At 42.4% G+C, this 17,022-nt stretch overlaps 1 protein-coding gene across 3 annotated transcripts in view; it reads left to right on the forward strand.

Annotated features, from left to right (window-relative positions):
• Positions 1-17,022, forward strand: part of commd1 (copper metabolism (Murr1) domain containing 1) — a 165,825-nt gene that overhangs the window by 90,743 nt on the left and 58,060 nt on the right. The window contains exon 3 of one of the 3 annotated variants that reach the window (XM_085981567.1): positions 11,221-12,417. The exons of 1 other annotated variant lie outside the window; for it this stretch is intronic. In XM_085981567.1, the coding sequence (XP_085837693.1) occupies positions 11,221-11,316 (96 nt within the window). In that variant the 3' untranslated portion in view covers positions 11,317-12,417. One more of the 3 variants, XM_085981568.1, reaches the window with a different exon arrangement.

Below are 17,022 nucleotides of genomic sequence, written 5' to 3' on the forward strand. Positions count from 1 at the left end.
CTGAATCTGTTTTTAAAAAGCAACTTAATAATAGATATGCTTTCAATGAAATAGTGTTCTTAGTTGTCTTATATTTAACTTGTTCTCTGATTTACCTGGACTATTCTGTCTTGACTGAAGGCATGTGCACGGGAATGAGTGTCCATGTGTTTTTGCAGCAGAACAGGGCGATGGATGGTCTATTTATAATGATGGTTTCTATAGGGATCAATTCTTTTTAGGATGTCATGTTCTGAGTTTGCTCCCATTCCCATATCCTATGTATTGGAGAATGTGCACTCCATAGCAGGCAAAGAAAAACTCTGCTTGGGTCAATCTCTGAGCAGTTTGGTTTAGTGACTTTTGAATATAGTGATCAGTTTCTGTGGTCAAAATAAAGAATGAAGAATGGTTAATCCAGCAAAGCACCAGGGAGTTGTCAGCACCTGTATCCCAGTATGAGTGTGTCTACCTTTTAAAAGAGGAGAGAGAGAGAGATCTCTTTCATAGATATAGATCAGCACAATGGAAACTTGATCTAACTACCAGAAAACCATCATCTCCAGGCAGCACTTTGAGACAGTCTTCTATGCAAGCTGGATTAATACACTCCCGGCTACGCTATCAAACTCATTTGGAAATGGCAGATACTGGTAACTAATATTTACAGCTTAAGTCAGCATAGGCAGTGACCACAGAATTGGGAGATCTGGAGTACAAGCATAGATATATGTACAACTTCAAAAGCGAAAAATGGGTTCATCGATAGTAACGGTCTTCAAGTATAAACTGCAGGTCTCTGAAAATTTGTTTCCAGCGTTTCAGGATATCAGTCACCGTCCTGCACACTGCTAACTCTGGATATAGGCTTGCTTTGCTATTCAGTTTACAGTGTAACATGCCTTTTGTTTGTTTAAATTGAGGAACAATTGAAATATAGTTAGCAGTTATTTTTTACACACCACATTTCCAGAAAACATCAATGAAAACCAAACACAACTTTAAATCTTTAAATAACCCCTCACGCGCGCTCTCTCTCCCCTCTGACCTCCCCCTCCCCTGGGACCCGCCCCTCCCCTGGGACCCTCCCCTCCCTTCTGACCCTCCCCTCGGACCCTCTCCCTCCCCTCCCCTCGGACCCTCTCCCTCTCCTCCCCTCGGACCTTCCCCTCTCCTCCCCTCGGACCATCCCCTCCCCTCCCCCAGACCCCCCCCCCTCCCCTCAAAAACCAAACAGAACATTAAATCTTTAAATAACTCCCCACCTTCCCCCTCGACCCCCCCTAACTTGGTTCCTTCCACGTTTTCCTGTATCTATATATCCACCATTTAACCCTCTCTTGGCTTCTGGCTCCCCCTTTTCAAGCCTTGGAGTGCCATTATTTTTGACCTGCATAGGCTTCCCACTTCACTATTTTGGGCTACTTGGGCCTCCCGATTCCACAATTTTGGGCCCCTCAGTGCTCCCCCATTTTAGCCCTGATATTGGGGCAGCAGGTTGAACAGGGGCATAATACACAGAGAAACATAGGGGGCAAGGAGAAAAAGTGGAAGTAGTGGCAGCTAGAGAGATAGAAAGAAAGGCTTGCATTTATACAATGCCTTTCATAACCTCAAGACATTCCAAAGTGCTTCAGTCATTTATGTACTTTTTTGAAGTGTAGTCATTGTCGTAATGTACGAAGCGTGGCAGCCAATTTACGCACAGCAAGCCCTCAAACAGCAATGTGATAATGACCAGATAATATGTTTTAGTGATGTTGATTGAAAGAAAGACTTGCATTTATATAGCGCCTTTCACGTCCACTGGACGTCTCGAAGCGCTTTACAGCCAATTAACTACTATTGAAGTGTAGTCGCTGTTGTAATGTAGGCAATGCGGCAGCCAATTTGTGCACAGCAAGCTCGCACAAACAGCAATGTGATAATGACCAGATAATCTGATTTTGTTATCTTGATTGAGGGATAAATATTGGCCAGGACACCATCGATAACTCCCCTGCTCTTCTTAGAAATAGTGCCATGGGATCTTTTATGTCCAACTGAGAGGACAGACGGGGCTCGGTTTAATGTCTCATCTGAAAGATGGCACCTCCGGCAATGCAGCACACCCTCAGTACTGCACCTCCAACAGTGCAGACTTCCCTCAGCACTGACCCTCTGATAGTGCAGCGCTCACTCAGTACTGCCCCTCCGACAGTTAAGCGCTCCCTCAGTACTGCACTGGAGTATCAGTCCAGAGGCACGTGAGGGGCATCAACTAGTTTTCCACTTGGTGCACAGGCACAAAATGTTATCAAAAAGGCTAATGGAATGCTGGCATTTAAATCAAGGGGATTGGAATACGTAAGTGAGGAAGTTGTGCAGAGCCTTGGTTCGACCACATCTGGAGTATTGCATTCAATTTTTGGCACCACACCTCAGGAAGGATACATTGGCCTTTGTGGGAGTACAGAGCAAATTCACTAGAATGATACCAGCGCTTAAAGGGTTAACTTCTGAGGACAGTTTGCATAACTTTGGTTTGTATTCCTGTGGTATCTTGAGCTGGCCATAGATGGAGACAGACACAGGTTAACTCCTTAACATGGTTTAATCAACACTTGCACATAAAAGCTTCTGCCATGAGGCAGCAAAAACAAAGAGTACCACAGTACAGATCAGACTTAACTCAGGAGAGCAATTGCCACAGCACCACCTGGTGGATCAGGTTACTCATAACCTCCCAGGTTACTGCAATTCCTTTGAGATTAGATGGTTGAGGGATGATCTTATTGAGGTGTCTAAGATGATAAAGGGACTTGAAAGGGATACAGAGAAACTATTTCCTTTGCTGGGAGAAATGAACAAGGGAGCATAATCTTGTTGAGGACTGAAGTCTCGAAGCACTTTTTCATACAAAGGGTAGTGGAAATCTGGAAGACTGGGGGACAGTTGAAATTTCTAAGACTGAGATTTGCTATTGGTAGATTTTTGTTGGGTAAGGATATCAAGGGATATGGAGGTAAATGGAATTGAGGCACATATCAGCCAGGATCTAATTGAATGGCGCAACAGGCTCGAGAGGTTGAATGGCCTCCTCAGGTTCCTATGTTCCCTTATTAAAGCTGTTGTGATTGTTTCCACCACTGTTTCTGGCTGAACATTCCTCGCCCTAACAACCCTCTGCATAAAAAAATGCTAACCTCTCCCTTTCAACTTTTGATTATGATTTTAAATTTATGCCCGCTAGTTACTAACTTATAAACCATTGGAAATAGTAGTTTTTTAACTTATCAAAATATCTCATAATTCTGAACACTTGTGTCTGAACCCCACTTAAACTTCTCTGTTCTAGTGAAATGAGCTCCAGTTTCTCTAGTCTCTTTATAACGAAAACCTCTCATTCCTGATATCATAGTAAATCTCTTCCTTCTCTATGACCTTGACATCATTCCTAAAGTAAGGTGCCTAAAACTGGACACAATATTCTAACTGTGGCCTAACCAATGATTTGCATAGCGTTACTAAAAGCTTACGTCGATCTTAAATCAAGGATAGATATTCCCAAAGGAGTTGTGACATGCCCATGGAAGTGATCTATTGTACGAGAGCCAACATACACTAGGATAAAAAGGTTAGAAGACCCAAAAACAAAACGTAAGCCTCTCTGAGAAAACATTTTTGAAGGAATTGCAACAGTGTGCAGGCAACCCTAAGCAAGAAAATTTTATTGAGAACTAGTTCACTTTTTACAGGTTTCTTGTGTTATAAATGTTGCTTCTTATAAATGTTGCTTCTACTTTTAAGTTTTCAGCTGGAGGAAAATTAAGGTGGTGACTCAAGCTAATTTTACAAAAATGCTTTTCAAAACTTGGTTCAGCATCTGCTTTGTATTATTGGTTAATTTCTCCTTGCTGCACATCCTCGATTCATTGCTTTCATGCTTGTTTCAGACTTCCTGATGGCAAGGTTCCCAGTTGCTTTGCTGTTTTACATCATGTGTTCCCTGCCAACTGAATTCTGATTTATTGTGTTTTTTGGATTCACCATTGCCAGTGTCAAAGACAGCTAAAGTCATAGGAGGAGGCCATTGGCCCATCAAGTCTGCTCCTATAAGGAAGCTCTCAGTCCCCTTCAACTGAGGTCTGACTTTATACACAATATCTGGTGATGTGTTGTTCACTGGAATTGACATGAAACTCTTGTGCTCTCATAACCTTTGGATATTGGGGAAAAGAAAAACACTTGCAGATCATGCAACTTGTGCTGTAAGCTATGAATCCGCTTTATTAAAAGTAAAAATTAACCAGTAACAAAGTCAGAAAGAGATTTCTCCTGATCGCTGAAGTCTTAACTGCAACTCCTCAGGAACAACAGTAATAAGATGCAGCACTTATCCAATTCTCTTAGTAATACAGTGCCTGGACCAGTGTCTGTAACATGAAACCTTAATGTGAGGTTTTGTCAATAAATGTCCACATAAGTAGCAATCAGGTGGTACAGGGAGTTCTGCCTCTTGTCTCATTTAAAGGTCAAGCTGGGACACACAGCTGAAGGGTATCTTCCATAGTTGAACAAAGCCAGTTCTGATGAAGGGTCCCAGACCTGAAACGTTAACTCTGTTTCTCTCTCCACGGATGCTGCCTGGCCTGCTGAGTATTTCCAGCAATTTCTGTTGTTATTTCAGATTTCCAGCATCCGCAGTATTTTGCTATTGTAAAAATTAAAGTGCTGGCTTTCTGATGCAACACCAACCAATTTTACCTCCTCCTAAACAAAGCAATCAGTCTGTGTTAAGTGGTTTTTAGTTGCTTACCAATCAGAACCCATTCGCACAAGAATTATCGCAGTCTCCCAAATGTAAAAGACATGGATATCGTCTCGTGATTGCATAATGATCACAGTATGGATATTGAAAATATAGACTTTTATCATTTTAAATGTGGCAATTTTAGTGTTTTAAAGTGCATTTTGATTTTCTGATTCGACAAAGAAAATGTTTAGACCCACCGTCAGATCCAGAGGGGAAAAACTCTGAACAGTTGCCATTGCCATTGGCATTGGCCTACTTCTCAATCCAGCAGTTTTCATTTTAAAATTCTGTATCATGCACCCCTCACCCCTGTCTCCATGTAACCCTCACCCCTGACCCTTCCCCGTGACCCTCGCCCCTTTCCCCGTGACCCTCGCCACTTCCCCTGCCTCCCTGTAACCCTGCATCCTTTCCCAGCTGTTGTGCTCTGATCCTTGGCCTTCTATTATATTCGCTTTGACTTGGAATGTGATCTTATTAAACATCACAGTTATGCTCCAGACCCCGGACTGTCCCTGAAAAATACCACAGGAGATTAGCTAGTTTAATTTAGAAGAGGGTAATTTGATTTTCCTTGTCTTATTTGGGAAAGAAAATGTACTGTACTGTATTTTGATATAAGAGATATAGACCCTTGCCCCTTTATTGATGCAGATGGTTTCTAATGCATATCAAAATGATGACATTGATGTTTTAAACTGATTTCAGCTCTCAATTTTTTTTAAAGTTTTGTGCAAGCAGTTGTTGACTTGAGGAAGGGCTTGTTTCCCTGTTGAGTAACCAGAAACTCACTAATAATTTCAAACATTCAATATAATTATTAAGACTGTGTAGCAAGGGGACATACATCTTGACTGCAATGGAAGGGATCCCATCATCACTGGAATAGCGTGGAACGTCCAAGAGACCTGGTGGGGATAAAACTTGATATCTGTCATAATTCCCACAGAATAGAGGGAGATTCTGACCAAGATTAATGACGTTAATGTTGCAGCAAATAGTGAACCAAATAGCTTAACTTTCTCACTTTCCTATCAGCAGAGGAAGGTTGGAAAGGAGGAATTGCAGAAGTTACAAAAGATATTTTTGGCAAGTGACGAGAGGGTGAAGAAGATCATGGTTGTGGCAACTTTTCAATAAAGTTGCATTTATTAAGAGAAGTTATCAGTAGAGATAAAGTTGGCTTAAGATGCTACAGGCAGAATTTTTAACAAGATGGCATACATGATTGAAGTAAGATTTAATATCAGACCTGACAGGCAAAAAGCTCAAAAAGGTAGAAGTCTTCCAACTGATTATATTTGATCTTTAATTGCCCAGATATGGGAATGCGTACATTGAAATGCCTCGCTGCTAGTTAAAACTGTTTAACTCCAGCCAGTTAATTGCAATTGTTGGAATTCCCCAAAAGTATACTGAAATTATATATACTGTTTGATTGCTTCCTTTTAACTGCTCATATTAAAAAAGCAACATCCAGACCAAAATAAACTGAAGACATTATACATATTGGCAAATTGCCCATGTCGTTGCTTAGGGAGAGTTAGAGGATACATTGTTTTATAACTAGAATGTTATGACATATAATACCTATCACAATAGAATCTTACAGCACAGAAGGAGGCCATTCGGCCCATTGTGCATGTGCCGGCTCTTTGAAAGAGCTATCCAATTAGTCCCACTTCTCTGCTCATTCCCCATGGCCCTGCTAATTTTTCCCTTCGAGTATTTATCCAATTCCCTTTTGAAAGTTACCATTGGCAGAGCACTGGGGAAACAGGGACAGGATCGGACAAAGTCAACATGGATTTACAAAAGGTAAATCGTGCTTGACTAATCTACTGGCATTTTTTGAGGATGTAACTGGTAAAATAGATAAGGGAGAACCAGTGGATGTGGTGTATTTGGACTTTCAGAAGGCTTTTGATAAGGTCCCGCATAAGAGATTAGCGTGTAAAGTTAAGGCACATGGGATTGGGACATTGACTTGGATAGAGAACTGGTTGGCAGACAGAAAGCAAAGAGTTGGAATAAACGGGTCTTTTTCCGAGTGGCAGGCAGTGACTCGTGGGGTACCGTAGGGATCAGTCCTTGGACCCCAGCTATTCACAGTATATATTAATGATCTAGACAAGAGAATTAGATGTAATATCTCCAAATTTGCAGACGACACAAAGCTGGGTGGGCGTGTGCTGTGAGGAGGATGCCGAGAAACTACAGGATGATTTGGACAGGTTGGGTGATTGGGCAGAAGCATGGCAGATGCAATATAATGTGGATAAATGTCAGGTTATCCACTTTGGCGAAAACAGGAAGGCAGATTATTATCTGAATGGCAATAGATTGGGAGAAGGGGAAGTGCAACGAGACCTGGGTGTCCTTGTGCACCTGTCGCTGAAGGTAAGCATGCAGGTGCAGCAGGCGGTTAAGAAGGCAAATGGTATGTTGGCCTTTGTAGCGAGAGGGTTTGAGTACAGGAACAAGGATGTCTTGCTGCAGTTATACAGGGCTTTGGTGAGACCACATCTTGAGTATTGTGTGCAGTTTTGGTCACCTTATCTGAGGAAGGATGTTCTTGCCATGGAAGGAGTTCAGCGAAGATTCACCAGGCTGATACCTGGGATGGCAGGAATGACGTATGAGGAGAGATTGGGTCGATTGGGCTTGTACTCGCTGGAGTTTAGAAGAATGAGAGGAGATCTCATTGAAACTTATAAAATTCTGACAGGACTGGACAGACTAGATGCAGGAAGGACGTTCCCGATGGTCGGGGAGTCCAGAACCAGGGGTCACAGTCTAAGGATAAGGGGTAGGCCATTTAGGACAGAAATGAGGAGGAATTTCTTCACCCAGAGAGTGGTGAACCTGTGGAATTCTCTACCACAGAAGGCAGTAGAGGCCAATTCATTAAATATATTCAAAAAGGAGTTGGATATATGTCTTAAGGCTAAAGGGATCAAGGGGTATGGGGAGAAAGCAGGGGCCGGGTACTGAATTTGGATGATCAGCCATGATCGCATTGAATGGCGGAGCAGGCTCGAGGGGCCGAATGGCCTACTCCTGCTCCTATCTTCTATGTTTCTATTGAATCTGCTTCCACTACCCTTGCAGGCAGCGCATGCCAGATCATAACCACTCGCTGCATTAAAAAAAATTCTCCTAATTTTCCCCCCTGGATTATTGCCAATTATCTTAAATCTGTGTCCTCTGGTTACTGACCCTTCTGCCAATGGAAACCGTTTCTCCTTATTTACTCTATCAAACACCTTCATGATTTTGAACACCTCTATCAAATCTCCCCTTAACCGTCTCTGCTCTAAGGAGAACAAACGCAGCTTCTCTAGTCTCTCTACGTAACTGGAGTCCCTCATCTCTGGTACCATTCTGATAAATCCCCTCTGCACCCTCTCCAAGGCCTTGACATCCTTCCTAAAGTGTGGCACCCAGAATAGAACACAATTTCTCCAGCTGGGGCCTAACCAGTGTTTTATAAAGGTTTAGCATAACTTCTTTGTTTTTGTACTCTATGCCTCTATATTTATAAATCCAAGGATCAATTTCAACAGCCTTCTCAAGTTGTCCTGCCAACTTCAAAGATTTGTGTACATACTCCCCCAGGTGTCTCTGTTCCTGCACCCCCTTTAAAATTGTACCTAATGTAATGGGACTGCTGATGTATGGGGACTGAATAAGTGCAATTGCTTTTTATTATATGGAATTTGGGGATTTTTACTGCTATTTTTGGGATCAAATTCCCAATTTTCATGTGAACACTGTAAATGAGTGACCTGTTTTATTTATTATCATAGGACATTGTTTTCAAGCTAATTTTTTAAAAGCCAAGTTACACAGCCATGTAGTAGGCAAGATATAGTGGCTGGAGGGGAGGGGCTGGTCTTGAACTGGCAGGTGTTGGAGGGGGCGGGCAAGAAGTTAAGAATTTGAAAAGAAGCTTATTGGAGATCTCACCAGAATGGCTGATTTATTTTTTGATTGGTTCATTTGGTGTTTGCAAAGTAAATAAATTGCTGCTTTGAGAGACTAGCAGTAACGAAACGGTAAACGGATTAAAGCGTGTTAGAGAAGGATGATTACAGTACGTGGTTTGTGCATACTGAGAATTCTAAAACAATTGTTCACAAAATTTGTTTCTATGGCTGTACTATTCATTTATCCAGAACAATGGGTAAGGAAAAAGTCATTATTTTCCTGGAATCGGTCAAAAAACACTTGCTTTATGGTTTGTGGCAGAACGCGCTCTCAAACTGCTTTCCAGATTCTTTCATGAGATATACACCATCCCCACTCCTATATCCCACCACTCCTTTACCCCTTTGGCATAGCATAACCCACACCCATCACCTCTTGCCTTCTCCTGGCCTCCCGAGTCCTAGTCCCCACTTTCCTCCTCACACCTGTGTCTTTCACCTCACGGGCAGCCTCTCCATGCCTGAACCCAATACCTATTCCAACCTGCCAGCTTGCCTGCCATCCTGTGTATGTTGCCTTTAAAAAGGTTGAGAATTAAAAATTGATTATCAAGGCCACGAATTTTAATTTTCATGGAAAATGGACAGAATTCAGCATGTAAAGCAGCAGTAATATCATTGAATAACAGAATTTAATTTATTTAGTCGCTTTAGGTCTTTGGCCCAAATGCTGTCTCACATGTCTCACACCCCTTATATTGCTATAAAACAACATATTCTCTGACTCAACATGTTCAATATCAGAGATTTGCTAAAACCTAAATATGTCTTGCTTCTAACAAACATCCATTACTCGTCAGACAAAATGATTAGAGTGTTGAAGTATTAAAAGGAGAAAGAAAATGAGCCATTTTTTGCTTTGTTTCTCTGACCTTGTTAACCTGACCCCTCACTAAGGGCAGAAGCTAAGAAGCTGCCAATTTACAGAAACTTATTTTGGCAACCAGCTTCTCATTAACCTTAGGATGTGCCTATTTAGATCACCACCGTAGGAATATCTGAGCAGTGGTTTTAACAGGACAAGATATTAAACTGAGCTTCATCCTAGTAGCAACACATTACAACCCTGCTTCAGACCCCAGACTACCCATGAACAGTGCCATGGGAGGTCAACTAATGTATTGTATTGAAATTAGTGCTCTCGTCTACACACTACTCCTTGGCGACATCTTCCGCACATATGTGATCAGCTTCCACAGGTACACTGATGACTCACACCTCTACCTTTCCACCACCTCTCAATCCCTCCACGGTCACACTGCTTGTCCAATATCCAGACTTGGCTGATGTGCAGGTTCCTCCAGCTAAACCTTGGGAAGACCATAGCCATGGTCTTCAGTCCCCGCCACAAACTCCGGCCCCTCAGCGCTGTCTCCGTCCCCCTCTGGAATATTGTCTTGGGCTGAACCAGACTGTTGCAGCTTCAGCATTGAATTCAACCCCAAGCTGAACTCCTTGCCCTATATTCCCTGCATCACAAAGACTTCACTTCCACCGTCACTGTTGCAATGATTTTCTGACTGGCCTCCCATCACCCATCTTCTACTCTCTGTGAACCTTAGCTCCCCAACCAGCCCTGGAACTCTTGCCTCCTCTGATTCTTCCTCTTGTGCATTACCTTTGCCTCACTATTGGCAGCTGTATCTTCAGAAATTCCTGTCCACACCCCTCTGCCTCTTCACTTTACTCTCCTCCTTAAGACTCAATTTGCACTAATTTTATGTTAGATACTGGTTTATGCAGGAAATATCTTGTGATAAGTTGCATGTTCTGATTTGGTACAGTGAACACACAAATCTTCACCTACCACGTATAAGTTATTAATGGTTCACTGACTTTACCATCTATTTTACTGTAATGAGTTAATGAATAAACCCGAGAGAAATTCTTTAAATCTGTGTTTGTGTGTGTCTCTCTGTTTCTGTCTCCCTTCATTTTCTTCCCCTCTCTCTCCCTCTCTCGTGCCCGCACATGGGTGTAATTAGCAGAAACTCCCACTGGTGACTAATTCAAGCTGGGGGTAGGGTTGCGAAGGGGTGGAAAGTTATCGGGAAATTTCCAGAAATTTTCCACGGGAAGTTTAGCTTGGGAATTTTGCCCAAAAAGCACATGCTAGCATAATATTGTTTTTTTTATGTTTTTTTTTCCACAGGTCCTCTCTTTAAGATTCCATCTCTGTTCGTAATTTTATTATTAAGGAATTTCTTAATCAATATATGTTTATCTTCTTACTTGGCTTGTTTTAATAATTACAAGTTTTGTGTGTGACTGTGAACAAATGTGTCCTGATTGGTTGGATGAGCAATTAGCTCCCTCTATTGGTGATGTAGCATCGTGCGTGCACAGGTCATGCTTCCATCACATGGAGCATCAGGAAAAATTTACTCACCCTGTTGCAATCGTACTGATCAACCGCAGTTCGATACAGAGACGAATTCCCTTTATTTCTCTGCATAGAACAATGCCACGTTTACCGTCGGATATGTGGAAGCATTTTACCCCAGGCAACCTACAACTCCAAGCAAACGACAAAGAACAAGAACACCACACTGAAACTGCCCAGCAACACTAGATGGGGTGGCATTGTCATAATGTACAACAGCCTTCTGGAGGGTCAGGAGTCGCTGCAAGAAATGGCAATGTCCCAGTCTGGGGATTTGGAAACCACCATCAAGAAAATACTGTTGGATGATGTATTTTGGGAGAGTGGTTAGCAGCCTTAAACTACTCTCACCAGTAGCATCTGCAATTGCTCAGATTGAAGGAGATGAAGCTGTCTTGTCAGATGTTCTCAGGCTTTTTGCTGATGTAAAAGAACAAATCAGCATTGTCCTACCCACATCCCTGCTGCTCAAAGCAGAGGAGAAGGCAATTGTTCAATTCATACAGACAGGTCAAGAATTTTGTGTCACGCCGATTCATGCTGCAGCATACATGCTGGACCCAAAGCATGTTGGGAGACCAATACTTTCTGGAGAACAGATCAACAGCGCTTACAGTGTGATTTCTACCCTCTCACGCCACCTCAATCTGGACGTGGGCAAAGTTCTAGGAAGTCTGGCAAAGTTCTCTACCAAGCAAGGTCTTTGGAATGGGGACGGGATATGGGAATCATGCAAGCATATCGGTACACATACCCGGTGGACGGGACTTTGTGCATCTGAGGCCCTGTCACCCATTGCATCGGTGATACTCCAAATCCCACCTTCATCAGCGGCCTCTGAACGAAACTGGTCACTTTTTGGGAATACGCATACAAAGGTGTGCAACAGGCTGACTAACGAGAGTGGAGAAACTGGTGGCTATCCGGGCGAACCTACAACTTATTGAGCCAGATACAGAAGTGTCCACCACACAGCTAGACAGAGTGACAGAGGAGGAAATGGACATGTTAGAGCCAGAGTCAGAGAATCAGGAGGAGCAATGATGAGTAGAAGACTCAAAGGGACAAAATAAGGACAAATTACAGGCTAAATAAGCTGACGCTCTTTTTATTTTAGATGGGTCTTTTTTGTGGGGGTTCAATAAAGTTCAAAATTATAACCTAAATAAAGTTTTGAAAGCCTGTTTTTATTTGTATGGAACAGTATGTCTATTTTGATGACAAAGATAATATAAGGGTCAGAGACAAAAACCATCAGTGTGCAAAAAAACTCTGAAGTCCTGAAAATTCCCATGGAAAGTTTCCTCTTAAAAATTCCTGGAATTTTGCAACCCTACCTGGGGGTGTGACCCGTTTTGTGGGCAGGGTCTGCTTCTAGCACGATGTTTTTTAAACCAGCACAAAAGATTGCGGAAACTCGATTTGCGCTGGATGTAATTTGTGCTTAAAATGTTGTGATCTTTTGTGATGGTTACGCCGATTTCGGGCGAATTGAGCCGAAAAAAACAGCACAGCCGAGCAGAAACTCTACCCGAGTGTTTAGCAGCACTAGGGGGCGATTGTGAGTTTTAGCAGCACCAGGAAACAGTCCTGGGAGTTGGTTGCACTGTGTAGCACAGGTTCTAGATCCTGGAGGAAAGCAGCACTGGGCTGGGGAAACCTGGGGTTTGGTAGAACGAGAGGTGGAATGTGGTGGATCACTGGTGGATTTTTGGATTCTGTCAGCAGTTGGAAGGAGAGAGGACAAGGTGGGTTCTGGGTCTGTCTGCACAAGTTTGTAAGTTTAATGGCTCTCTGCAAACATTGAATTAATTGTTGTGTAAATGGTTTCTGTTGCCTTAGTGGATAAATAAATGTATCAGCTGCATAAATAAATGTGCACATTACACTCTGCCTCTCTGGGACATTCAATAAACACATCCCACTTTAATAACATTTTTATTTTCAACTAGCAAAATTCAGTCATCAGTGTTTCCATTTCTTGGGTGGGAAGTGGCAGGGCTTCGAACCAACCCTCTGTCAATAGCCAGTCTTCCTGTCAATCAAACAGTTACCTCAGAAAATATTATTTACCTGAGTTAAGTCTCTCAAAGTAATCGTTTTGGATTTAAAAACTTCAAAAAATTGTTAACATGTTAACGTTTAAAAGAAATACCTTAGACAGAGTCTGGGATTTTCTACCTGACAGCAAATAATTAGTGGAAACATTTAGCAGGTCACACAGCATCAGCGGAATTAGAAAGGTAGGGTTAACGTTTCAAGTTCATGACCTTCTGGGGTTAACATTTCAGGTTCATGACCTTCTGTCAGAACTCAGAGGCTGCCTGACTTGCTGAGTGTTTCTAGCATTTTCTGTTTTTATTTCTATGTGCTCCAACATGCTTTAACCACAACCTTGGCAGCATCACCTGATGTACCAATTCAAAACTTTCCCGTTACCACCCCAGCCATCCTCCTGGCCGAGCTGAATGAGACTCTCAAATAATTCTGAAGCAAGATCGTTTTTCTGTGGGCTGTTATTGTCCTGACTCATTTCAAGTAGGAGTTGAGCCAGAGAAGTGAGGAGGCTTTCACCGTATCAGTCTGGGCTGAAGTCAAACCCAGGTTCCAGAAGTGAAAGAATAGCGTCTTGTCAAGCTGTGACCCCAATCTGTGTAATCGTGGAGCCCTGTCCCTTCTGCCTCTCCTAATTTCTGACTTCCTAGAAAATCTGTAAGCTCCCTGCTCTTGATCTTTCTGCAAGAGTGAGTGCATCATATGTTACCGGGGCTCAGAATATTTCAATATCTCATACCTTGTGCAAGTCTCTATTCCCACTATAGAGTATACAAGATTTACAAAGTACGGTAGACTGGGAAAGCCCCATCATCCCCAATAACATTCCCTGCCGCATGTTGTCTTTCATAATGAGAGGGAGAAATTGGAAATCTGCAGGTTTGTCAGAGAGTTAATACTGAGGCAGGATACAGGACTACGTCTTATTTTCTGCCGCCACCATCTCTGCTCCATTGCCTCTCTGGCTGATCCCCCCCGGTTGAATCAGGTTTTGTGTCCTTTTCAATGCAGAGTTGAGTTTTAAACCTCACATTTTATCCATCACCAAGACTGCTTACTTCCACCTCTACAATATTCAATACTTCCACTGCTGCCAAAATGTTTACTCCTGCCTTGAGACTTCCTTGCCAGACTGCCATCCTCCTCTCCATTAACTCCAACTCATTCAAAATTCAGCAACCCATATTCTGTCCTGCACTAAGTCCTGCTTGTCTATCATTGCTTTACAGTGACTTCCTGTCCCACACTGATGAATTGAAATCTTTTGTACTCATCCTCAAATTTCTCCATGGTCTTGTCCCTTCATCCCTTTGCACCCTCCAGCAGTACATGCCCTTCAGTTTTCTGGTCTTCTATGCATCCTCCCTCCCTTCATTTCACCTGGCTTGCAGAGCTTTTAGCTGCCTTGGCCCTCCTTTCTGCATTTCCATCTCTAAACTCCTCTGCCTTTCACCTTAAAACCCTTCATGATTGGAAATGGTTACAGTTGCCTCTCCAGCAAGTGTGGTACAGTTGCTTGTCAAAGTTGCCTCGGCTTGGACCCTCTGGGACGGCTGACAGAGCTGCAAGAAACCTTTGAAGAGTATCAGTGCAAGAGCATTAAAAGGCAAAGCATTTACACCAGCCAGTTTTGCCTCAGCCGAGTTTGCCACCTGTTACTTCAACCTAGCATAAACTTTGCTTGATGACATCAGCGCCAGAGAGGGCCAGAGGTTTAACACCAAGTTTTCCTTAAGTTAATTGTGAAGACTTTATGTTTGGTCAGTTTTTCTGTCATGCCTTTCATCAGGTTCAGGAAACCCAAGAAGCTTGAGAGAAAGAAGTTAAAGGAGATGACTGAAGCACTGGTTGAACAGAGAAGTTTTGATGATGGTGAGAGGGGTAGCAAGCCAGAGGGATTCAGGAGGAGAATAGCTGAAGGCTCTGTCACTAATGGTGGGGCCAGGGAAGGGATTGATGCAGAGGTTGCAGTTACAATGCACATGCTGTCCAGATACTTTGCTCAGTGCAAAGGACCACTTCAACTGAAAGCTCTCACCTAGCAACCAAAATGTCACTGCATGCAGGAAGTAATCAGGGCAGTAGTGTTCCCAGGTCAACAATAAATCCGTTTAACGTATACTGGAAGCAGCAACTCCAGACTTTTCCACTGATTGAATGTTTCAATTAATTTGTGAGTTAATGGATCAATGCAAAATGCACTGTTTGATATGGTAATGAGAAAGACACACTTGGACAGTCTCAAACTTAATCCTTGGTTAGTGTTGCTTTGGTTGCTCTCAGCCAGCGTGGCAGAGGGAGCCTCAATTAATTTCAGTGTTCCAAGCTGGAGAGGGGAAAATAGCCCTTGCCAGGAGCCAGTGCTAGAAAATGGACATATGGCATCATATGAGGACAGAATCGGGCTGATTGTGATGCCACTTGCCAACACGTGGTATTCGAGTTCACAAATAAATGACTGACTGCATCACACTAACATAGGTGAACTACCAGTAGGCTGCCAAGGTGGCTGGAAATTATAACATTGCTGTGTGGAAAATAACTTGTGCTCTTGCAGGATAATTCAAAGTAATATTTCTGCATTGCAAAACACAAGTTTATTAAAACTTCCCATGGAATTGCATTGAATATCGGTATGTTAATACTTCAGAAGTAAATTAATAACGTAGAATAAAATGCAAGTAGCAGTGTGTTTGAGACAAAATACACAGATGAAGTAAATGATCTCCTGTGATTTTGGTGCTCTGCTGTTTACATTTTCTGGTTGCCATTTCACAGTGAGATCACTGTTAAATGTTTCCTGCATCGCCTGAGAGCCAAGTGAATGTTTTGCACAGTTATGGTAAAAGCACTCCTGAACATGTGACAAGAGGAAAAACAAATCACCTATTACTGGAAAATAAGGTGTGTGCAATTAGAATTCGGCATTACCTTATCCAGCCTGGAATGTTACTCCTGCTTGCTTTGCTATGTGTTGAATATACAACTAAAACTTGCATTTATTTGTGATACGTTTTTCTATGTGACAACTGGGGCCAAAATTCACTCTGTCTGGAGCAGTTTTCTTTCAGCAATGCAGAAGGAAATGTAACCTCCCTGTGGTTTATTTACAAAAAGTGCTAACTTACAGTATTTTCTGCTGAGATTTTTACTGAGTTTTATTTGACTAGTCGTCAGACGGCTTGGGCTTGTTCAGTGTGTGACTCCTCATCTTGGGTTGGAGAAACTTTGGACTCGCTACAAAAACATATTTTTGTGTAATGAATAATCCCCATATATCGTGCTTATGATCTGGTTCGATTGAATTGCAGTTGTTGGACGCAATGATTAATAAAATGTTGTTTGTGTGTGCACCATGGTACGGAGGGCAGAGTTGAGATTGCTTATCTCAGTCAGCTGCTGGAGAAGTTCTGAGCGCTGTAAAGGCAGGAAAATTGTTGAGGAATTCCACCCCCGATTCTGTTTCAGGAATTCCCACTGATCAAAGCTCATTAAGATGTCATGGCTTGTTTCTAGCCCTTGCTCAGAGCTCAAGCTGTTCCGGGAGACATGAAGGAGAAAGAGAAAATATTTCAGGATAAAATTATGCCAGAATGTGAATTAATCATTGGGCAGATGCAGAGCCAGTGGTGCAGAATGTTTGTATTGAAAGTTGCAGCGTTTTCTGTTACTATTCTAGTTGTTTGAAGATGATGTTTCCACACTTAAAATAAAATAGACAAAGTGTTGATTTTTATTTTGTTCATTCCAAGATAAAGAATGGCTTAATGGTCCTGTGTTTTCTTCAATTGTTCTTTGCCATTAGAACTTCGCAGAAACTA

Source organism: Somniosus microcephalus, chromosome 3, assembly GCF_052327205.1.
Source record: "Somniosus microcephalus isolate GS21.2 chromosome 3, FLI_Smic_1.0, whole genome shotgun sequence".
NCBI classification, from domain to species: domain Eukaryota; kingdom Metazoa; phylum Chordata; class Chondrichthyes; order Squaliformes; family Somniosidae; genus Somniosus; species Somniosus microcephalus.